The 25,486-nt window shown below is 39.6% G+C and overlaps 2 protein-coding genes across 2 annotated transcripts in view; both read right to left on the reverse strand.

The window, feature by feature from the left end:
- Positions 1–25,486, reverse strand: part of LOC126203065 (39S ribosomal protein L44, mitochondrial) — a 644,782-nt gene that overhangs the window by 480,103 nt on the left and 139,193 nt on the right. The window lies entirely within an intron of this gene.
- LOC126203059 (vacuolar protein sorting-associated protein 53 homolog) overlaps positions 1–25,486 on the reverse strand; it is a 155,659-nt gene that overhangs the window by 85,989 nt on the left and 44,184 nt on the right. The window contains exons 5-7 of the mRNA XM_049937297.1: positions 24,818–24,963; positions 15,770–15,985; positions 5,225–5,390 (exon numbers count right to left, since the gene is read on the reverse strand). Of these exons, the coding sequence (XP_049793254.1) occupies positions 5,225–5,390; positions 15,770–15,985; positions 24,818–24,963 (528 nt within the window). The remainder of the gene's footprint in view (positions 1–5,224; positions 5,391–15,769; positions 15,986–24,817; positions 24,964–25,486) is intronic.

Here is a 25,486-nt window from a genome sequence, read left to right on the forward strand (position 1 = left end):
CTCTTGCCCCATTGCATGCTAGACAGATTTGGGAGTAGGGGAAGGGGGTTACAGAGGAAAAGAATGTTGTGTCATGGGTAATTCTATTCACAGACTATCAGCTTGTTCGTCGCTCCTGGTGATGTTGGGAGTGAGGCAGTTCTACGCTGAGTTTATATTTTGTTTGTTCATCATATTTTCCTTCATTTCATGATCTGTCTGAACTCTGGTATCAGTGTATACTTGTTTTGCAGCCCATGCAAAGCTTCATTTTCCAAGATAATCATGCAGCAATAAAAATAAACAGTTCTGTCTATTTTGGGGGTGTTGCTTGTCATTGGCCCTTCTTGGGGAAGTCTTTGCAGAAAAACTACTCAGTATCTTTCTGTCCAGTTTGTACTCTCTGAATAGAGATATCAGAAAAGGCTTCCGAATACTATACTCACCTTCAAATTGTCGTTTTGTATGGTACTGGATAACCAACATTGGTCAGGTTATTCACACATTAACAGTCTCCCCTTTGCCCACTACAATGATTCTTTTTGCACCGTTAAATACGAGTTAAAATTTACAATACAACTCAAATAATCTACTTCATGTTATCAACTTACTCACAGTTTTATTAAAAGTACTGATGTTAGTAATGATCCAAATACATGTAGGTTTGGCACAAGCTATTTGACTGTGTGTTGTTCAGTTTGTTCTATAAGAATGTAAATTCATTAACAGGAAAGCTGCAAAGATTTCTTATGGCTAGCGCAAGTGATCAGGGGAATATATAAATGATACTTAACTTGCAAGAAATTTAAAAAGAGTAGAATACATATATATTTAAAACCGCAGAGTGAAAGTATGTGCATAGCCCGAGCATCTCATCTGAACAGCTGTGGTACATTAGCATAAAAGGGCTGCAGAGCAAAACTGACTGCTGTGAATCAACAGCTGCTGGTTGTTTAAAACTTCGACCCAAGATCACTACACCATGTCTCCTCTAAAGTGTAATTTAAATGAAATTACAAAGGTTTGAAAAGAGGTGAATGGCCTACTTTCACAAGTGTGTGACTTACAATAGTGTGAAAATTCAGTTAGTATGATGCACCATGTGACATCAGAACAGGATGAAATGGGACAGCTTTCTCAGAGCAGTAAAGGACCACAGAACTTTGTCAAATACTGGAAAATGACAACATGTGTTCCATTGTCTCTCCCCACGGTCCACAAGCGTTTGTTGTAATACTGAACAAACATATTCCTTTGCAAAAAATATTTTTGATACTTCACCAAAAAATGTCTCTCGTTTCAATGGACTTCTCAATGCAGACGAGGGCGTGTCAACTGGCAACAACTCTTTTTCCAGTGAGTTTGGATTATAGTAGTACTTGTGAGATACTGTAGTGGTTAGAACTACCTCCATGTGTGTATTACCTCTGTCAATAAAGTAGTGTGCATTATATCTATGGCAACACAGGACGGATGCCTAGCGTCATAGTCCAGGTTGCTGTTCAATGCTGCAGTAAATCTAGACTAATCCACAAACAGCTCTTGACACACAAGGAGCATATCCATCTCTGCATATCAAGTACTGTTTCTTTCCAGGAATACCTATCCACCGAATGTGCTTACTGGATACACACAGCAACTTGGCACTTCGAGAATCTCTCATGATGCAAAGATATTCCTGTGAACATAGTCCATTTCTGTTCAATTTAATGCCATGGCCATTTATCACTTCATATAGTGGTCTCGCTAAATACTAGTTTGGGGATGTAATAATGTTTTATTTCTCTATATTTTTAATTCTGTATTTTTATCAATGTAACTGTTATGTGGAACAAATTTTATTAATATGTGATGATTCCTTGATGGAACTGCAAATTTTCACAACTGTGGTGTATGATAGCAAAGTGCTCTAGGCTCCAAATGTACCACTTGTAATACCTTTATTATGCTAAGCACCCAGTTCCACAAATTATTTTCTAGCTTGGAAGGGAGTGTGGGGAATGTGGTTCCACCATATTTATGGACTATTTATTGTACATAATATATGATAAGGACGAAGTTTACTAAATGGCTCTGTTTCATTTTACGGCCATTTTCTTCTTCCACATTCAATCTTACCTTAGTCAAAGTTGTACCTGCAATATTTATCCATTAAGTGGATGAAATTAAAGAACAATTTAATAATAATTTATAGGTTAGGCACGTGTACAGTTACAAAGAATAATAATCAGCAGTGAGACCCGAGATCTTGCATTACAGAATTTTCATTTGCAATTTGCATAATTTGGATTTAAATATAAGCTGTCCACTTATGAAAAAGCTGACAATATTGGAAAAATTTAAAATCAAGAAGCATTCATTATGGAATGCTAGCATATTTCTAAATTGACTAGAGCAGATCCTTCATCATCCTCTCAAATTACCTACCACCAGTAACTCTCATTGTATCCTATGGATCAAATGAGGCACCAACCATGGTACCAATGGTCGTCCAAGGGTTGGTGAACTGGTCAAGTATCAGCCTAGCAGTTTGACACTGTAGACATAGATATAACTCCTGTCACTAACAAGTCATGGTAGACTGACGGGCTATTAGAAAACATCTAAATTTCTTGGTACAGATCACAGTTACTGTTCCCTGTCTATGATGCAGACATCTCTTCTGGATCGTCATTTGAACAGCTCAGCCACTCCTACCTGACAAACCTCTTCGAAGTTTTTAAGTTTGCCTCCAGACAGTGCAACTTTATGTGACAATATTTATCCTTTTACAACATATGTGACTGTGGCTGAGCAATGAAAGTAAAGTTTAGGTTGCACATGCACAACAGAGGAAATTCAAACAAATTTAGTGTCTGTGGCTATTGATCTGCTAAAACTTCTGCATCATCAGACATCACAATAGGATGAAAAGCATCATCAGCAGCAGATGGTTCATCACGAATAAATGTTACATGTGAAGAAATTGTAGCAACAGTGGTGACTGGAGAGGCTACAAAAATATGGAACCACATATTCCTATGGCTCACTTAGAATTTAGCTGCATAACAACCTGATGTCTTTCCTACTTTTGATGAGAATACGGAAGTCTGGAAGGTGTATGTGCAAAGATTTCTACATTTCATGGAATTTCAGGTAACCTCATAGGAACAGCAATGATCACTGTCCCTTTCTTAGACTTCTCCTAACATTCTTTGCTTATTTAGTCTCTCATTAGATCCCAATGGCTTACCATTCTTCAAGATATGTGATCTGGCATTAGCTCATTTTGCTCCAGCATTGTATTTCTTTTACTAACCAAGACAGTTGTCTGCCACTGCCATCTCCACCAACACTGCCATATACGCTTTCTACTACGCCCAAGCACTTGTTGCCAGCCTGTTCAGTCTTAGTAATAGATCGATGTCAACATCCTGTTGCCCTAGCCATTCTCCATGGAGGTCAATAATAGAGCTGTCACTGGATACTATGCCCTGTCATTCACCTCCCTGCAGAAGCAGGCACAAATTGGGTTGTTTACACCCATGTCCACCCAATTTGAGGGTGGAAGGGATAGATGCTGTATCCTCTGGATTCACTGATTAGGCACACAACAGTTTAGTCAAGACCACCCCAGTGTGGCAGTGCTGTCTGTCTTGTATTATATCAGAAAATCAGCACCTCAGCCACCAGTGAATTGTTACAGATCAACAATCCATTGGTAATCCCTGTCTGTTCCACCACCAACCACCACCAGCAGTTTGGTTATACTGTGTTATGGACCACAGCTACAGAAGCTTGCCTACTAGTCTGATTTTTCCTCTGGATCAGCCTTTGTATTGTCCTGCAATTTTCTACTGTCAACTCAAATTCCAACTTCAAGTTGGCCAACAGAAGGTGCAGCCTACTGCAATAGTATTGGTTCTCTATAGGCTGTATTTGAACAATAAAGTATAATTTACCCATCTACAACATCTTCTATAGATAGATAACGGAACTACACGACTGTATAGCTGTAGGATCAGCTTCACTTTCTAAAATGTAGTAACTTAACTTGATTAAAACCTTCTAGCTGTAATTTTTACCTAATAGTTAATACCTACGTTTGTCCTATGCCTGTTTTAACTGTCGTGATAACAGTCAGTTGGTAACTGATAATGGAATAGGAAGCTGAAAAACAACTCATACACAAAGTGTTACAGAACACATGAAAAGTGTTTTCCATTTGTAATTATCTCCACGTTCGGCCAAGTGCCAATGCAAAACTCAAGTAACAAGAAATAATTACTATTGGTTTGATCACTTTTGTTACTTCAACAGCTGGAAGAAGTCTTATATTAAGTTTACAGTATATCCAACAACATTTGTCTCCCTTTAGACGACTTCTGTCTTTCGCAACTGTGTTATCAGGCATATACTGTGTCCTATGTGTTATCAGGCATATACTGTGTCCTAACTGCACACAATTGTCAGGAAACTGTACACAGTTATTTAGTATCTGCTTCATTCATTGCAATATTCTTATTATGGTTAACAATGTTAATGATGGATTTTTCTCTCTCTTTGCCACTGGTAAGCATTTCTTGTAAAACTTTCCTACTAATGTTGTTTCCTACTAGAGTCAGCATCATTTCACTTAATCATTTTGCTTTCTCTTTTCTTACAATCTTCTCATATGGTTCACACAATCTCACTGCACATTTTCTAGATACATTTTTCCATTTATTTCAACATTTGCTCTGTCATTCCACTATATATAAGTACTTCTTTCCCTAGCCTGACATCACTTATCGGGCTAGAAATCTTTTTAATTGCTCATATATGTTTACCATTACTATATATAAAAACTGCTCTTGGGTTTTGGTTACCCATACTCAGACAAATAACCTCTCATGATCTGATCAGGTAATTCATTAGCTCTTGGTGCCTATGCTTCAATATTTTAGGATGAAACAATACTCACAAAATACACATACATAAAAGTCAGAGCACTAGCAGCAGGTCAAATCCACTGTTTTGAAAGAAAACCCAACATGTTTCAAGTTCTTCAGCCAGCACACAAACACGCACCAGGATTCACAAGTTCCTAATACAGGAAGTAAAAATAGGAATTGCAAGGCACTTCTAGACAGCTATCACAGTGTACTGGTGGCTTTACGCAATCTCTGTATCACATCATGACAGGCAGATTAACAGACATCTTAGTCTACAATAAAATGTAAACAAAAAAAAGAGGAGGAAAGAAGGGAGTGGGGGTGTTACAAACCTCCGACAATCTTCTCTCAGTTGGCCTATCAGTCTCCTCTAATGTGATACCAGTAAACCTTCTTGCAAGAAGACTTTCAAAATTTGCTGTTTTCTGTATTACAAATAAAAGCAGCTTCACATCAATTTCTGTTTTGCGTTTATGCATCAACTTTGAAAGCTCATCTCTGTAACAGAGGGGGGAAAATATTACTTGCATTTTCTTTGAATAATTTTCAAATCTAAATACACACAAGGAAGTAGTAGTAAAATGGTCAATTGAGATACATTTATGTTAATAATTTGGACGAATTTTCACTCTGAAGTCAAGTGTGCACTGGTCTGAAACTTCTTGGAAGATTAAACTGTGTGCCTAGTCAGGACAGGGGCATCTGCCTTTCGTGGCCCAGTGCTCAACCCACTGAGCTTTCCAAGCACAACTCACAACCTGCCCCCACAGCTTTCTTTTTACCTACAGCTCACTTCCTACCTTCCAAAGGTCACAGAAGTTCTCTTGCATACCTTGCAGGACTTGTACTCCTGGAAGAAAGGATAATGCGGAGACATGGCTTAGCCACAGAGTGGGAGGTTGCTTCCAGAATTAATTTTCACTCTGCAGAGGAGTAGGCACTGATTTGGAACTTCATGGGAGATTAAAACTGTGTGTCAGACTGGGACTTGAACCTGGGACCTTTACCATTTGTGGGCAAGTGCTCAACTGACTGAGCTACCGAAGCATGACTCATGACCCGCCCTCACAGCTTTAGTTCTGCCAGTACCTCATATCCTAGCTTCGAAACTTCACAGAAGTTCTCTCTCTTGCATACCTTGCAGGACTAGTACTCCTGTAAGAGAGGATACTGTGGAGACATGGCTTAGCCACATCTTGGGGGATGTTTCCAGAATGAATTTTACTGTGCAGCAGAGTGTACACTGATTTATAAATATTCTTTCTCCCACTAGTACTAGTCCCATAATGTATGCAGGAGACTTTCTTCCATGAGTACTAGTCCCATAATATATGCAGAACTTCCGTGAAGTATGGAAACTAGGAGATGAGGCACTGGTGGAAGTATAGTTGTGAGGGAAGGTCATGAGCCATGCTTGGATAGCCCAGTTGATTGAGCAATTGCCCGCAAAATCCAAAGATCCCAGGTTCAAATATTCAGTATGGCACAGTTTTAATCTCCCAGGAAGTTTCAATCAGCACACACTAGCTTCAGAGTAAAATTCCTTCTGGAAACAATCCTCCAGGCTGTGGTTAATCCACGTCTCTGCAATGTCGCTCCTTCCAGAAGTACCAGTCCTGCAAAATATGCAGGAGAACTATTGTAAAGTTTGGGAAGTAGAAATGAGATAATGGTGGAAGTAAAACTGTGACAGTGGGTTGTGTGTCATGATAGGATAGCTCAAGCAACTGAGTACTTACCATGAAAGGCAAAGTTCCCACATTTGAGTCTTTGTCCAGCACACAGTTTTCATCTGCCAGTAACTTTCATATTAATAGTCATTATGAAATTATTTATGTTACAGATTGTGGAAGTATATCTAACAGTATCTGAAAATAATGAAAAGGAAAAGGGTCATGTGGATGTGATATTCCCAGGAAAATACATCAACAGATGCCTCTGAGATAACAGTTCATATACCAACCTTTACAAGTTCTGTTGAGGCATTTTGGGCTATTAAGGACAAAAAGATGCCAGAATAACCAAAGGAAACATAAAACAGCTGAATTTCACACTTGCTGAATTTCAAAACATGACAGACACTAAGTAGAAAAGTGATTCTGCTAGGTGACAACAATGACCATCGTACTGCTTCCAGGCTGACCTTGAAACAGATATGACAGCATGTGATCTTGTGGCAAATGGTGCCCGTTTGTTTGAACTACGGAACATGCTCGAATCTACTGGCGTGAAGTCACTAAATGGTCGTGATGTTTTAGTTCTAATTGGTTGTTCAACTGGTGCCTACAAAAACCAGACAGAAAAGGCATCCTGTGAACTGAAATTGTGTTTAAGTACACTCACACATGCAAATGTAATATTTTTCAACATACTGCATCTTCATGATCTCATAAAATAATCTCAAGTAAATCAAAAAGGAAAGAATTGCATGTATTTATCAAAAATCTGCAAATGCTTCGAAAATGTTAATATTACAAATATCATTTGATGAGGATTACTTAGACACACACACACACACACACACACACACACACACACACACACACACACACACACAAAGAACTTTACCTCAAGGGTCTTGGCAAGAATTATTTGTGCAACACTATTTCAGCTCACGTGAAGGAAGAAATAAGCAAGTTGAGGCCAGTCAGGAAAGTCAGTGTACTTACGCTTTCATACAGAGATTACTGGCACTTTTTTTAAATAGACAATGCAAAAAGTCCAGGAAAATGCAGAGCATTAACGATTGAAACTGCTTTGTGACTGTACCCATTAAACTATTACATAAACAATTACCACTCATATTGTTTATACACAAAGTGGAGCTGGTACCAAAACTGGTGATTACGCTATTATATATATAAATAAAAATGGAAATGTTCGTTTGTTAAAAATCTTTTCCACGTGAAAGTTTGTCATCGACTGCTTCCAAATTTTGACAAAAAGTTGCAGTTGAATACAAGCATGCTTTTATATACCTACTGGAGTGCCATATCTATACAAACAAAAATCAATTGTCACATCTATGAAAGATCATCACCTGAGAATATCTTGACTGATTTGGTGGATTTTTCTTTTGTTGTGTTCTTCATTGCCAAGACAAGGTTTGTATGAAAGAAAATTCTTGGAAAATCCTCCACAAAAATTGAAAATTAAAATTAGTTATGAAAGATCATCACTTGAGAATGGCTCGACCGATTTGGTTGACCTCTTATTATTATTATTATTATTATTTGTATTCTTGGAAAATCCACCACAAAAGTTGAATATTAAAATTAGTTATGAAAGATCATCACTTGAGAATGGCTCGACTGATTTGGTTGACCTTTTATTATCATTATTATTATTATTACTACTACTACTACTACTACTACTACTACTATTATTATTATTCTTTTGTGTATATGGCACATTTTCATAACAAAAACAATCAGTGTTACAGTTATACATGGAAATGTTGTTACAGAAAATCTCAAAAAGTTCTTGATTGAATTATTACAAATTTTTATATCACACTCTAATGGATAATAGGCTATTTATTTTTGTAATATACATATATATATATGTAACACATAAATTGGAAAAGTTCTTGACCAATTTACTTTCAATTTTTACACAATACTCTAATGAGAGACATATGCTACATATTTTTGTGTGTATATATATATATATAAAGGGGAAACATTGTTACCAAAAATCTCAAAAAGATTTGACGGATTTTCTTCAAATTTTTAGAGATACTTGACTGAAGACTCAGATTGAAACTGACACAGAAAGGGCAGAGGAGGAGATGGACACAGAGAGAAGGGAGAAGATATGCAAAGAGGCGGGGAGAGGAGGAGGTGTATGGAACTACTCAACGTTCAGACAGAAGTGGACATAGAGAATGAGGAGGAGGAGATGGACAGAGATGGTAGAGGAGGTTATGCACAGAGAGATGGGGGGAGGAGGGGGTGTACAGAGACAGTGGGGGGGGGGGAGGAGGAATTTATGATGTATAAGCAATTTTCATATATATTTAGCAATTATGAAGAACTGCCGGATGCCCTAGTGGTATATAACAATAAAGGGAACATGATATTAGCAGAAACCTCATGTTCGTTTGTTCAACATTTTAAATCTCCATAAGTTCTTCAGCAATTAGATGAAATTTTGAAACAATGTTGCATTTCATCTACATCTACATTTATACTCCGCAAGCCACCCAACAGTGTGTGGCGGAGGGTGTTTTTATGTATCTAATGAAGTGCCTTATAATAAATAAAAAGTAGTGCACATAATAGACATCTTTATACATTATAAAGTAATTAAATAGATTACAAAAACACTCTCCAAGCAGCAGCAGGAGAACATACGTATAAAAAAAGGTTTTATGTATGCAAGCTTTCAGAACCAGTGGAGCCAGCGGCTCCTCCTTCCGGCAGAAGGGTTGAAGCATAAGGTAGAGGGGTGAAGAGAAACTACTGCAGATATTTAGGAAAAGGGGTACAATTCGCAAAAGTCATCCAGAATCCCGGGTCAGAGGAGACTTACCAGACCGGATGAGAAGGAAAGACTGATTGTTGGGGACTGCACGCAACAAGATTCGAAACCCTGAGAGCTTAAAGGTGGAAGACAGGGTAATATGCACCACAGAGATTACTGCTAAAACATTGTGACCAAGTCAATACGAGTTAAAAGCTGGGTGCATTGTATGTAAGAGAAATGGAAGGGGGATGGAAAAAAACACATGGGTCAGAAAATGGAAGATGTAGAAAACTAAAAACAGAGTGATGAAAGGAGTAGTTGCTGTGAAGAAATGCTGAGACGGAAGAAATTAACATAAATGAAGGCCAGGTGGGTGGTGAGAACCAAGGACATGTTGTAGCATTAGTTCCCATCTGTGGAGTTCTGACAAACTGGTGTCTGGGGGGAAGAATCCACATGGCGTGTGTAGTGGAGGAGGAGATTAGTGTTTAACGTCCCGTCGACAACGAGGTCATTAGAGACGGAGCGCAAGCTCGGGTGAGGGAAGGATGGGGAAGGAAATCGGCCGTGCCCTTTCAAAGGAACCATCCTGGCATTTGCCTGAAGCGATTTAGGGAAATCACGGAATACCTAAATCAGGATGGCCGGAGACGGGATTGAACCGTCGTCCTCCCGAAGGCGAGTCCAGTGTGTAACCACTGCGCCACCTCGCTCGGTGCATGTGTAGTGAAAAAGGTACCGAGATCAGAGCTGTTATGTTACAGAGCATGCTCTTCAACACAATATTGTGTGTTGCTGGTATATATCCTCTGCCTCTGCCCATTCATCCTAACTGATAACTTGGTGGTAGTCATGCCGATCTAAAAGTCCGAACAGTGTTTATATAACAGCTGGTATATGACGTGTCATTTCACAGGTGGCTCTCCCTTTGATAGTATATGTTTTGACAGTTACATGGCAGGTATAGGTGATGGTAGGAGGATGTGTAGGGCAAGTCTTGCAGCAGGTATAATCACAGGGGTAGGAGCCATAGGGTAGGGAGATGGGTGCAGAGAGAGCATAGGATCTGACAAGGATATTGTGGTGTTGTGGACAAAATCTCAGACACAATGGATCTTATATCAGGGCATGATTTTAGGAAGTCATGGCCTTGTCGAGGTAGCTCATTAATATTTTCATGACCAGGATAACACTGAGTGACAAGTGGTGTGCTTTGAAATTGGTTTTTGGAGGAATCAGCAGTACTAGGATTGGATGTGATGGCCAGGGAAATCTGCATTTGAATTAGGCTGGTGGGGTAATTACGTCCACTGAAGGCTGAGGTGAGAATGGGGGTGTATTACTGTAAAGAGTCCGCATTCAAACAAATACATTTGCCTCAAACTGCAAGGATGTATGAGAGAGAATGTTTCACATGGAAAGGATGGCGATTGTCAAAATGTAAGTACTGTTGTATGTTAGTATGTTTTATGTGGACAAAAGCATGTAGCTGGCCTCATTGAGGATGAGATCAACATCAAGGACAGCAGCATGGAATTCGGAATAGGACCACGTGAAATTTAATTGGGAGAAGAGATTCCAGGAATTTTAACAGGTTGGCCTCACCATGAGTCCATGTGGCAAAGATGTTACCTATGTACCTAAACCAAACCAGGGGCTGAAGGCTTATGGATCCCAGCCCCTTCTAAGTTACCCATGAAAAAGTTGGCCTCGGAAAACACCATTCTCGTTCCCATGGCCATACACATGATCTGTTTATATGTCTGCCTCCCAAAAGTAAAATAGTAGTTGGTAACCTTATGGCACTCCTGTAGGTATACAACATCACTCTCGTATTTGATTGCAATGTTGTGTCAATATTTCAAAGGAGTCTGTGACGAACTTTCTAAGATTTAAGATTTTGAACAAATGAACGAAGATGAATTTTTGCTAACAACGTATCCCCTTTATATATGACACTCGGGGAAAGGAATGAGAGAGGAAGCAGCCTGATAATATTTTTCAAAGAGCTTAATTTAATCATTACCAACATTTGGTTTAAGAATCATGAAAAAAGGTTGTATACATGGAAGAGACATGGAGACACCAGAAGGTTTTAGACTGGTTATATAACAGTAAGACGGAGATTTCAGAATGAGATTTGAAATTGCAAGGCATATCCAAGGGCAGATGTGGACTCAGACCACAATTTACTGGTTACGAACTGTAGATTAAAACTGAAGAAACTGCAAAAAGGCAGAAAATTAAGGAGATGGGATCAAGGTAACTTGAAATAACCAGAGGTAGTTGAGAGTTCCTGAGTGACTATCAGGCTAGAGTTGGCTAGAAGGGGGGAAAGGAATACAGTAGAAGACAAATGGGTAGCTTTAATAGATGAAACAGTGAAGGCAGCAGAGGATCAAATAGGTAAAACAGCAAGGGCTAGTAGGAATACTTGGACGACACAGACATTACTGCATTTAACTGATGAAATGAGAAAATAAAAATGCAGCACATGAAGCTGGCGAAAGGGAATACTAAGGTCTAAAAAATGAGATTGACAGGAAGTGCAAACTGGCTATCCAGGAATCACTAGAGGACAAATGTAAAGATTTAGAGGTGTATTTCACTAAGAGAAAAACAGATACCATGTACAGGAAAACTAAAGAGACTTCTGGAGAAAAGAGAAGCAGATGCATAAATGTCAAGAGCTCAGATGAAGAACCAGTACTAAGCAAAGATGGGAAAGCTGGAAGGCAGAAGCAGTATGTAGAGGGTCTATATGAGGTAGATGAACTTGGAAGGCAATAATATAGAAATAGAAGAGGACACAGATGAAAATGAGATGGGAGATATGATGCTGCGAGAAAAATTTGACAGAGCACTGAAAGACCTAAGTCTAAATAAGGCCCCTGAAGAAGACTGCATTCCATCAGAACTACTGATAGTGTTGGGAGAGCCAGCCATGACAAAACACCTCCATCTGGTGTGCAAGATGTTTAAGACAGGCAAAATACCCTAAGCCTTCAGAAAGGATGTAATAATTCCAATTCCAAAGAAAGTAGTTGCTGACAGGTGTGAATAATGTCTAACTATTAATTTAGTAAGTCACGGTTGCAAAGCACTAATATGAATTCTTTACAGAAGAATGGAAAAAATGGTAGAAGCCAACTTCAGGGAAGATCAGTTTGGATTTCGGAGAATGTAGCAACATGCGAGGCAATACTGACTCTACAACTTATCTTAGAAGATAGGGTAAGGAAAGGCAAACCTATGTTCATAACATTTGTAAAATTAGAAAAAGCTTTAGACAATATTGACTGGACAGCTCCAAGAGGGCATATCGCTGGTGTTTCGTTGAATGGTTCGCACACTGACACTTGTTGATGGCCCAGCATTGAAATGTGAAGCAATTTGTGCAATGGTTGCACCTCTGTCACATTGAACGATTCTCTTCAGTCATTGTTGATCCTATTCTTGCAGATCTTTTGCCAGCCACAGTGATGTCGGAGATTTGATATTTTACCAAATTCCTGATATTCAAGGTACACTCAAGAAATGGTCGTACGTGAAAATCCCCACTTCATTGCTACCTTGGAGCTGCTGTGCCCCATTGCTCGTGTGCTGACTGTAACACAAAGTTCAACCTCACTTAAATCTTGATAACCTGTCATTGTACCAGCAGTAACTGATCTAACAACTGCGCCAGAGACTTGTTGTCTTATATAGGCATTGCCAAGCACAGTGCCATGTTCTGCCTGTTTACATATCTCTGTATTTGAATACGCATGCCTATACCAGTTTCTTTAGTGCTTCAATGTATTAGTCAGTCTAAATAGCCAGACCTGTGAACTCAAAAAACATATTGCCTAAATGATGAGAAACATCTTGAGCATTATGTTCTGCTGCTACAAGACACTATTATATGGTGATTATTCAGCACTTCAGGATAAATTTGAGTAAATTATGACCCTCTACTTGAACAAAGGCAAACGAATTAAATTGTATGGTGCTTTTAATATAAACTTTGCAGATGAGTGACATGAACTGACTGACAGAGTACATTCTGTATGACATACATGGTCAAGATGCATACAAGAGTGGCACCAACTTCCTGCAGCTCAGTTTATGCCATATTTATTAAGTATATACCTACATCAGTACTCAGTTCACAAAATCTGCCAAATGGGTTTTATGGCCATGAGGGCCTTACTCAAAATAAAACAGACACCCGTGGACATACACAAACCCTCCTTAAAAAACACTCAAAAATTTATTGAAGGTTATAACAGTTTAACGAAGTACCTGCTGAAGCAAGAGACCTGGGAAAATGTTTATCATGAGGTGGACATTGACAGAAAAGCAAAAATTTTTGTTGCTATTCTATACCATTGTTGTAACACTGCCTTTCCTCTCATAAGGCATATAGAAAAGCCTTCGAGAAGCAATGATTACAAAGGACGGCTCATCCAGGGTATAATCACCTATAGTCCATAGTAGTTAAAACCAACAGGTGACATGAATTTGCAAGTATACTTTAAAAAAGAATATCAAGAATCGACAAACCAGAAGCACAGCTTTTTGGGAAGTTGTCAATGATGACATAGCAATCAAATCAAAGGGGATTTACCTGAAGACATCCAGCTAAATTAAACAAATATTTCTGATGCAAAACAGATAAGTGAATTATTTATGACACAATTTTTAAAGATTGCTAATAATTTCTTGGCAGGAATCACTGTATCAGCAGAATAATACAAAAATTTATTATCAGACAGGTCGATTTTCCTGACTCTAGTGACTGAAAAAGAGGTATTAAAAATTGCAAGTGAAACAAAATCATCTTACACATGTGGCGTTGGTAGTACCCTACATTATTTATTACAGGATTTTTCTATGGAAATTATCACACCCCTGTGTACACTGCCCATCTCCCGATATGCACTCACTATTTAGCTTTCAAGGGGGAGGGGAGGGGGGAGGGGAGGGGAGCAGCTTGGGAAGGGTTAGAAAGGAAAGTAATATTACTCAAGACCTCAGCATGAAAGGGACTTGCCTACTGTGAGGCTGAGGGTAAACAAAACCATATTTCTTTGTAAAATGGAATAACTCGTCAAACACCCGTTTGGATTTTGTAAAAACAGGATTTTTAATGGTGCACTTTTCAGTTTCAGTGACCACATTCTTAAATCCACCAGTGAAATTGATTTTTCCTCTGAACCTTTTAGTGACCCAAGTAAAGCTTTTGATCTCATTAATTACTCACTGTTGCTTCTGAAGCTAGAACCATGTGGCATCAGAGGTGTAACAAACATATGGTCTCAGTCATGTATTAACATTTGAAAGCAAAGAGTTAAAACCAAAATCTCATATCCAGACTTCAAATAATTGACTGAGCCCTGACCAGTTGTGAAATTTCACAAGGCTCAGTACTGGGATCTCTCCTATTCCTACTTTTCATCAATGACCTTTTATTAAAACTGCCAAATACTTCTACTCCTTTGTTTGCTGAGGACACACATTTTCTCTCCTACTCTGAATCAGCTCTGCCACTGATGTACAACATTAATGACAGAACCAAAAGGCTGCTGTTCTGGCTGCACAAGTATCAGTTGTTGCTAAACACAAGCAAGACAGCGCATATACTCTCATATCCACACAGAAACCATTCTACCCGCTACAAATACCTCGAAATTGATGACAATGAAACTGAACAACTAACAAATACAAAACTTTTGGGTGTAGTGAGTAGGTGTACACTTCAGTGGGAGTACCATCGAGAGTACTGCTCTTACTCTCACTTTAGGGCAAAATTTTCTTAGCCTTTGGCCTATAGACTACCCACTACCCCTAACCATTTTACTACCTCTGTTTACAGCCATGAGATCTTTCATCACTCACATATTTATCCTCCTGTGCTGCTGCCTCCCTCTCCAGCCTTTATGTCTTTGCTACCCCACACCACAGTGCTCTCTCTCTCTCTCTCTCTCTCTCTCTCTCTCTCTCTCTCTCTGTGTGTGTGTGTGTGTGTGTGTGTGTGTAAGTTATCATGAGAACCAGGGTACGGACATATAACACATGCAAGAAGCCCCTTTATACAGTAGTTTGCTGCACAGAAAACTTTACTTTGCTTAATGTTCATAGCTTTTTAGACACTGAGCCATGCAAGAGTTCAGCAAGTGAAAATATATGAAACCACCTGCCATTTTTCTTTTCAAAATGTCTGCTAGTTTTCTTTTTTGAAATATCTACTATTTTGGTTTTCGAAAATATCTGCTACTTTTCTTTTCCAATATATCTGCTTTTTTCTTATCCAAAATATTGCATTTGTCAAGAAACACTAAAGAAAAGATATAACAAACAAATAATGTTTGGAAATTATGGAAATTTCTGGTATTACGACGAAACAATTACATTTTGACTATATTTACCTGGTAATATTGCAGAATTCTACTGTGATGCGCTCTGATACTTCCCATTCTGGAGGAAACATTGATCCAAATTTGTCTTCAAAATCGAGTAAATGTCTCTTTAGCCACGCATACCTTCTGTCTATTTTGTCTAACCAAGCAGTATCTTGGTTTTCCTGAAAGAGATGACAATACTCGGCCAGTTGCAAACCAATGAACCATTTCAAGAGGTCTCGCCTGAAAATAAAGAGATTTATAAACCATCCACACAGAAAATTATGATAAAAGTTTATGCTACTGACATAGTGAAACAGAATTTCATTGTGGTATATGCAGGCTTTTATATATTTCTAGTTCACAACTACAGTTTGTTACCACACACATTTATACACTTAGCAGTGCACAAACACTCCTATATAAAGTACCTGGTAACAAGATTATCTGCAAAATCTCAGATGACAACAAAGTTAAAAGGGTTGCCTTTTATGATGATAAAATGGTGGTGTGACTATGCAAAAATTACTAATGTGAGGAAAAAAAATTACACCAATTTCTACGATGAAAAGAGAGTTGAAAATAATGAGACATTTGAACAGAAATTAGGAACATGAATGTAGGTAAATGAGACTGGAAGTCTCTGTAGTACAGACACAGTAAAAATTGGATTACAAGGGTAAGTAAATAAATAAGTCGCAAACATTAGTTTACCTAATATCATTTTTTTAATTATGTAGCCATATTTTACCAGCAGACTGCAGCAAATGTATGCTTCTCATAAAGGCTGGGAGGTATTGCATGGTAGGCAGTGCAAGATGAGAGTGCACAGCTAGAATAGTGTGTTTCTTGTAGGCCAAAGGACTGTCAGCAGAAAACGTACATCGTAAAATGTGTTGTGTGTATGCTGACAATTATTTGTGTTCAGCTGGCTCCAGGAGTTTAACAAGGGAAGGCAACACATCAGAGATCAAGAGCAACCTGGTCATCTTGTGGTGGTGGCACCTGAAACCACATAGCACCATGTCAATCAGATCATTCGTAATGACCAGTATGTGATCATTGAAGACATAGCATGTACTGGAGGTTGTGCACACTCAACCACTTACAACATCATGCATGAGCAATTGAAGTTTCATAAAGTCTGTGCACACTGGATGTCTCACATGTTGACTGAGAAACACCAAATGAACAGAATGGATCTTTCTTTGCAGCACCTCATTTGATACTCTGAGGACAGAGAGGACCTCATGGCATGGGCTGTAACAGAGTTCACCAATTTTAACTGGTAACCAAATGATCATCCATGGGAAGGTAACATCCCTAGTCCCCAACAACAAAAAGGTCCAAGACAATTCCATCAGCCTACAAATCTATGCTTGCCATATTTGGGACATGTAAGTGGTTATAGTGATAAAATTCCAGCCTCACGGTTTGACCATGAATGTCACATTGTACAGGGCTACTACATATGATCATAATTTTCAAAGTTCTGTATTCTCAAAAGTATCAGATCCACAAATATGACTGATGCATGAATAGAACTGTAAGCTCAGCAAGATCACGTTGTGCATCTCACTACAACTGGCACCTTCAAATTTGTATCACAATGCAGCAAGCAGTTGAGGACAGACATTTTGCCTCTAAGCTGATATTCAGTGAAGAAGGAACCTCCCATTTAACATTTTCTTCAAATCTTCCACTTATCTGAAAAGGTTAATCAGCGCAATGTGAAAGTGTGGAACACTGAAAATCCTCATGAAGTTGCGGTACATGAACGAGATTTGTTGAAGATTCATGTTTCTCACTATATAGCGGAGATGATGAGTCGTGATGCGCACAGCAAAAAGACTGTCACAAATAAACTTTCGGGCAGCAAGGCCTTCGTTGAAAATAGATGACACACACACACACACACACACACACACACACACACACACACACACACACACACCTGACTGCAGTCTCTGGCAACTGAAGCCACACTGCGAGCAGCAGTACACTACAAGACGGGAGTGGCGACTCGGTGGGACTGGAGGAGGCTGGGGTGGGGCACGGGAGAGATAGTAGGGTAGGGGTGGGGGACAGTGAAGTGGTGCCGGGGAACACACAGGGACAAGGTGGAAGGAGGTAGGGCAGCTATGTGCAGTTGTGAGGTTAGATGGAGGGCAGGGGAGAAAAGTGGAGGGGGGAGGTAGCGAAAAAAGAGAAGAAAAAAGACTGGGTGCGATGGTGGAATGAGGGCTTTGTAGTGCTGGAATGGGAACAGGGAAGGGGATGGATGGGTGAGGACAATGACTAATGAAAGTTGAGGCCAGGAGGCTTACGGGAACATAGGATATATTTAATATTGTTACAGTCTATCCTGGGCAACGGCCTTGCCACAGTGGATACACCGGTTCCCGTGAGATCACCGCAGTTAAGCGCTGTCGGGCGTGGCCGGCGCTTGGATGGGTCACCATCCCGCCGCCACGTGCTGTTGCCATTTTTCGGGGTGCACTCAGCCTCGTGATGCCAATTGAGGAGCTACTCGACCGAATAGTAGCGGCTCCGGTCACAGAAAACCGTCATAACGACCGGGAGAGCGGTGTGCTGACCCCATGCCCCTCCTATCCGCATCCTCACCTGAGGATGATACGGCGGTCGGATGGTCCCGATGGGTCGCTTGCGGCCTGTAGACGGAGTTAGTTTACATTCTATCCTGGTTTTTCCATTGTTTGAAGATTAATGTTTCCTGGGTAGAGTCCGAGACAGAGTTGTATGGGCTGCTTTTCTTCTGTGAGATGACTGTGAAGGGTACCTCCTATCTTGATATGTTCCAGTTGTGGCTGCTTCCTAAACTGACTACTGGTTTCAAGAATTTCATTTTCCTACAGGATGGGGCAATCCCTCATCGGAACACTGATGGCGGTCGGTGCATAAAGGACAAGCTTCTGCATCACTGCACTGGATGTAGTGGCGAAGATGACTTGGGTTCCTAGGTCACCTGAGCTAAAGCCCTTTGACTTGCTTTGAGGGTACATTAAAGGCTGTGTTTATGTACTCCCACTGCCAACAACACTGGAACAGCTCAGAGAGTGCATCAGTACTGCTGTGGTGACCACTAACAGGATGTTGTTACATAAGGTGTGGAATGAACTTAACTACCACTTGAATATGTGTGCGTGTGTGTGTGTGTGTGTGTGTGTGTGTGTGTGTGTGTGTGTGACCAGAGGGACTCTCATAGAACATTTGTAGAGTGCAAAATGTAAAGTTTGGTGTTTACAGTTTTATATGTATATCAATGCAAGCTTTAAGACAAAAAAAGAAAAAGGTGCACCATGAAGGATTTACCCAAATGGTTCAGAAAGTTCTGGTGATTGGGTGCAATCCAAGGTGGGATTCACCACTGAAGACAATTCTACTCCAATCAATGAGACTCCACGGCGAAGACATGCCATGAGATGCCGCAGGCAGTGGTGGGATACCAACCTGACTACTGCCCACCATACAGCCCAACAACCAGGAGTGATGGTTTGGAGCATCATTTCTTTTCATACCAGAACCCCTTTGGTTGTCATAAACAGTGCATTTCCTTACAGCACAGCCATATGTTGATTATGCCTTGTTTTGTTGTCCTTCATGGAAAGCCATCCTGGACTTACATTTCAAGAAGATAATGCCTGCCCACATAAGGTGAGAGCTTCTACTGCTTGTCTTTGTGCTTGCCAAATCCTATCTTGGCCAGCAAGGTTGCTGAATCTCTGCCCAATTGACAAATTTTGAAGTATAATGCGCAGAGTCCTCCTACCAGCAACTGGACAGAATTTGGCACAATAACCCTCAGAAGGACATCCAACAACTCTTTTAATCAATGCCAAACTGAATAACTGCTTGCATAAGGGCCAGAGGTAGGGCTAACATGTAACTTACTTGCTCCCATTGTGAATCTGTTTCTTCTTTTTGTCTTAGGAGTGTATCTGAACATGTAATACTTCATAAAATATAGAGCTTTGAAAAGGAATGGCTTATTTACAGTAGCGACAAACTGCACAACTCTGTGGGAACTCCAACAGGCTATTCGCTGCAAATGACCTGGCCTCCAGACAGAGGGACTGATTCTTCTGGATGAATATATCCATCCTCCCACTGCAAGACGAATGCATGAGCTGTTACATGCATTTTGTTGGGAACACTTGGAACATCCACACTACAGTCCTAACTTAACCGTTGATGACTTTCTCCTGTATGAGTCCCTAAAATTTCATTTGAGTGGTTGACATTTTGAAAACAATGATATCATAGCTGATGAGGTTACACATTGGGTGTGACAGCAACCAATGGACTTCTTTGCTACCAGCTATGAATGGCTTGTAAAGATATGGGATAAGTGAATGTAAAGGATGAATATATAGAAAAATAAAATAAACATTACGTTGATTATTACTGGCTCTACCCCATTTTGGCACTTATTTACTGACATACTGTGCTACATACTAAAAAAAAAAAAAAAAAAAAAAAAATAAATAAAAAAAAAAAATCAAAAGGGTCAACTCATTTAATAACTTGATTCTCTGTAACAAGCTGACTAAATAAATAAATAAATTTATCCAAAGAATAAGACACGCAATGGAGAATCCAGGATGGAATGTAACAATATTACGAAAAGGATAGTTGCAACTCACCATACAGCAGACGTGCTTAGTTGCAGATAGGCACAGCAAAAAGACTGTCCGAAAGTGAGCTTTCGGCCATCAATGCCTTCATCAAAAATAGACAAAAGACACACACACACTCACGCAAACACAACTCACACGCACATGACCACATTCTCTGGCTACCGAGGCCAGGCTGCGAGCAGCAGCACATGATGGGAGAGGGAACTGGGTGGTGGGGGTAAGGAGGAGGTTGGGACAGGGAGGGGGTCTCCTTTCAGCTCCAGCCTCCTCCTTACCCCCACACCCAGTTCCCTCTCCCATCACGCGCTGTAATGTCAAATATGAAATAGTTCTACCATGAAGTGATGGAAGAATCCATCAACATGAAACGACTTGCACTAAATCTTGATTTTTGTTCTTGTCATTCTCTGGCTGCCAGAATTCCAACCATGATTGGCTTCATCTACATGTTTATCTTGCCCTTTGTAACAATATTATGAAAAGAATAGTCATTACTCACCATACAGCAAAGATGCTGAATAGTAGTTGTGCCTATCTGCTACTCAGCAGATCTGAGAAACACAGTAATATTCCCAATTTAGTAACCGCTAAAGGTATGTTATTCATTCAGAATACCGATGACGTAAATATACTGAATGTGTCCTTCATTTCTGGTGTCTAACAATCAGTGCGGTGTATGCTCTTACTCATAACATAGTGAGACCGAAGAAGCTACTTTACAGTAGGGAGATTGTAATCAGCTGACCCCCATACACCATAGCAAACACATTCCTTTTTTTAACAGTGGAAGATGAAAGTGTGGTTTCAGTCCAGATTTTATACTTTTCTGTGAAACAGCATCTCATCAATACATGAAATCTATTTGCAAAGGTATTGTAAGGACTCAACAGAGACCCATAATGTACCTGTGTTTCCTGCTTTCAGACCGCAAAATGTTCTGTCCAGGAAAAAGTATAACTCAAAAATGGCTAATTGGGAATAATCTAAACTTCACATTACTACAACCAATGTGTTAATAATCTGTTTTACAACAAACCATTGCCACCAAATAAAGAGTGCTGCCATCTGTGGGTAATGACAACAGATAAAGACGGCAAAAACAGATACTGCAACAAGAGGCCAAAAAGCCTGAAAGTAATTAAGGCATATTATCAATGACCCACAAAAGGTACCACCACACTGTACCAACCTCCTAATCAAATTACTTGCTGGTCCATCATAAGAAGAAAATCTTAAAATCAGTGGAAGAAAAAACAAAACTTCATACTGGAGAATAACAGACTGAGAGGCCAAGAGGTCAAAAAGCCTGGAAGTAATTAAGGCATATTATCAATGATCCACACAAGGTACCACCACACTGTACCAACCTCCTAATCAAATTACTTGCTGGTCCCTCATAAGAGGAAAATCTTAAAATTAGTGGAAGAAAAAAAAAAACTTCATAATGGAGAATAACAGACAAACTCATGTGTTTTCAAGGCCATTTACTATGGAAGAAATGAATAAGGAAAATAAGTAATGCAAGAATGGAAAGGAAGTAGGTCAGGATGATACTTGCAACAATAAATAAAACATTTTGGGCCTCTGACCAGAGAAGGGTGGCTTAAATTTATGTAACAACATCATTTACTCCTGGAAAGTGCCACAAACATGTGGGAAAAATAGAGTTATAGCAATCCTTAAATCAGGGAAATATTCAAGTGATCCTAAAAACTGCATAATCTTCTCTCTTCTGTGTCAGCTATTTGAATATCCAGAGGGAATAAACCAGAAAGAAAGACAAAGCTCACTGAACTACTCGTGATTCCTGGACAAGCTCCTTTTCCGAAAGGGGAATGCTGTACATAAAAATTCTACATCTGACATGATATATTGAAGATAGATTTGCAAACCAAAACATAAAAGGAGCTGTTGTCCCTGACCTACCTGATGCATATAATACTCTTAGTCGTCATTTCCTTGTAATCACAGTGTACAAGATTATGAAGGATTCCACGCCAACCAAGAAGTAATATACAAAAGTTCTCTGTTGATTGTCAGTAACAGTATAGCTAATGAGGAGGAACAAAGAGAGGAAAGAAAAGAAATGGGCTATATAAACGCAGTGTTCAGTTTCCCATCCATATAAAACCACACACAAAGAGCCAACTTTTACCAGATGACATCATTTAATGACAAATCGATAAACCTAAAAAACACTTGAGGCTGTAGACAGAAAACAGTCAGAAACATTGATAAAACTTTGTCCATAATACAAAGCACCCCAGTTAAGGCTCGATCTTTTAAAAACAGAAGACTGCACCTCCTACCTACAGAACATGCAGGAAACAAGGAATCTGCAATTGACATGAGACAGCATTCTTTTGAATCACTGTATAACATCAAAATACTTTGGAGTACCTCTAGATAGAGCACAAAAACGCTATGTGAAAACCAAGAGTAAATTGTCTGCTATGAAATGCAGCAGCTACTCCAACATACTATAATTTACACGTTCAATTATACTACTATGTCACCTATTTTGAATTTTTTTTATAAGCTATGTTGTTATACAAATTACATGTGTGTGCTTAATTATGTCAGTTTTAGCATTAGTAAATAAATAAAGAATTTTCATAATCATAATTTATATCTATCTTATAATACACTTCAAATGAGTGCTACCACTACCACCTCCAGTTCTACTAAATCATTTAATGTATAACTAAATATCTGTAAAAACATCTACTTTTCATTTATACATTGCCTGACAAAAAAATGAAGCACCTAGAAGATATGGTTGGACATCATTGTAACTTCATATACGTACACACCATTGGCAGGTATGTAAATGAATAGAGTTGTGATTATCTGTCACTGGTAGAATGAGCAACAGAGTGCATTAATATTGTTTGTGTTTAGTGTTGTTACCAGAGCTGGTAGAGTTAATAAGGGGGTGAACAGCATCAGATGTTGAGCGATCCCTGCGAAAGACATGGAGATGCAGCATACTTGTAAGAGTCAGCGTTATCAGCATCTGACACGAGTTTGAAAGCGACCTCACTGTGGGTCCCCATTCAGCTGGATGGTCAAACTGTGCAGTATCCAAATATGTGGAGCTTTTGGATACAACAGCAGCCTGATGTTGAACTGCATGGGAACATGAGTGCAGGCATCTCGTCGTTAGTGTTCCAGTCAACCTCATCTGACAACCACAAGAGGAGATCGTTGTATTGTGCACCACACACATTGTAACTCCTTGACATGTGTACCTACCATTCGAAAAAAAGTAATGCACTCCCTGCAACATTCTGTGTAATCCTGCAGTGCTGGTTGGAGACTAGCAGTAATAAGACTAGGGAATTCTGTCCCATAAATAGGCTGCCATTAACACCACAACACAAACGGCTGCATTTGGAACAGTGCAGTGACAGGAATGAGTAGACTGCTGAGGAATGATGTCACATTGTGTTCAGTGGTGAATAGTGATTCTGCACAACCCCAGATGACCTCAGTCAGCAAGCATGGCAGCAACACTGGGCGAGGTCCCAGTCTTCAAATACATAGGATACATTGCAGGATGAATTCCACCTGCACATTTCAGAAAAGCTGATGCTGGCAGGAAGGATTCAGATGGTGCAGGCTAAGAAGCAGTCACTAAGGTGAAGTGCATCATGATGGGCAGCATTTTCAGTAACTGGGTGGTCCAGCTGTCTCTTGTCCATTCATAAGGACAGACAGTTTATTAGTTGTCATGCCTAGCACAGTGTTTACAGCTTAGTTTGTAGGTCATGTGGCTGCTTTCAAATGTGATCTACAAACCAAGCTGCAACCACTGTGCTGTTTCCTACTTGGGCATTGCAACTAACAAGTTGTCTGTCCACATGAATGGCCACCGACAAACTATGGCCAAGAGACAGCTGGAACACCTGGTTGCTGAATATGCTTTCCAACATGATGTGCTTCACTTCTTAGACTGCTTCATAGCCTGTGCCATCTGGATCCTTTCCACCAACACCACATTTTCTAAGCTGCACAGGTGGGAACTCTCTCAGCAGTATATTCTACATACCCACAGCCTCTTGGCCTCGGCCTTTGCTAGTCCCTGTCCACTTACATATCTCCTTCCCTGCACCAATTCCAATACTACACAGGCGTCTATTCCGTCAATGCACCCTCCAGCCTCTTTCTCCACTTCTCTACTTTTCCACTCCCCTCGCCCACCTCAATCCTCCCAACAGCCCTACCCTGTCCCCACCATGTCCTCGAACGTTATTCGTCAACAGACGGCAGTTGTATCAAAGCAAGATAACTCTTCACACAACATAACAGCAAACTTTATAAAGATAAACACATCAAAATGTCATGAAGTTTAAAAAAGAGGAAAAAAATATGAGCATTTTTGACAATTAATATACCATACACAGCTGTTACTTACTTCACTTTTGGATCCAGAACAGACACAACTCGACAAGCTTCTGCTAGTTGTTTAGTAGGTGCAAAATGTTTGGCATTAGGACCAGAAAAAGCATCACGGAAATCTGCTGTTATTTGTGTTGCTAATTCCAAATGTATTTTGTTAACCTAGTAAGTAAAAGTAAAATAAAAAATACAATAAATTAAAATTTAGAAAATACTTCACAATTTTAAAGCATTGTTTTCCTTTATTAAGAACAAGTACCAAAGTAAGAGGAAAGCAACATTATGTCAGCCCATTCAAGAGGAGTGTTTGATTCTTCTAGTCAGCCTTTTGGAATTTCAGTCTTCAATCGGTGTTCAAATTAGTAATTGAGATATCACACCAAATACACACAGTAATATTTTTGTAAATACACAAGAAATGGTTAGCAAAAAACTAGAAAATGTCTGCATTTTAAAAATATACCACATTTTGTCCACCTCATCAAATGATATGACATAAAATATGTAAACTCTAAAATGGAGTTAAAGAATATTAAAATAACTAAATACTACTTCCAAAAGGGAAAAATATCAGAAAGGCAGGGATAGAATGTGTGTGTGGTTGTGTGTGTGTGTGTGTGTGTGTGTGTGTGTGGAGGGGGGCGCATGCACGTGTGAGCCCATGTGTGGATGCTCGTGTGTGTGT

Source organism: Schistocerca nitens, chromosome 9, assembly GCF_023898315.1.
Source record: "Schistocerca nitens isolate TAMUIC-IGC-003100 chromosome 9, iqSchNite1.1, whole genome shotgun sequence".
NCBI lineage: Eukaryota > Metazoa > Arthropoda > Insecta > Orthoptera > Acrididae > Schistocerca > Schistocerca nitens.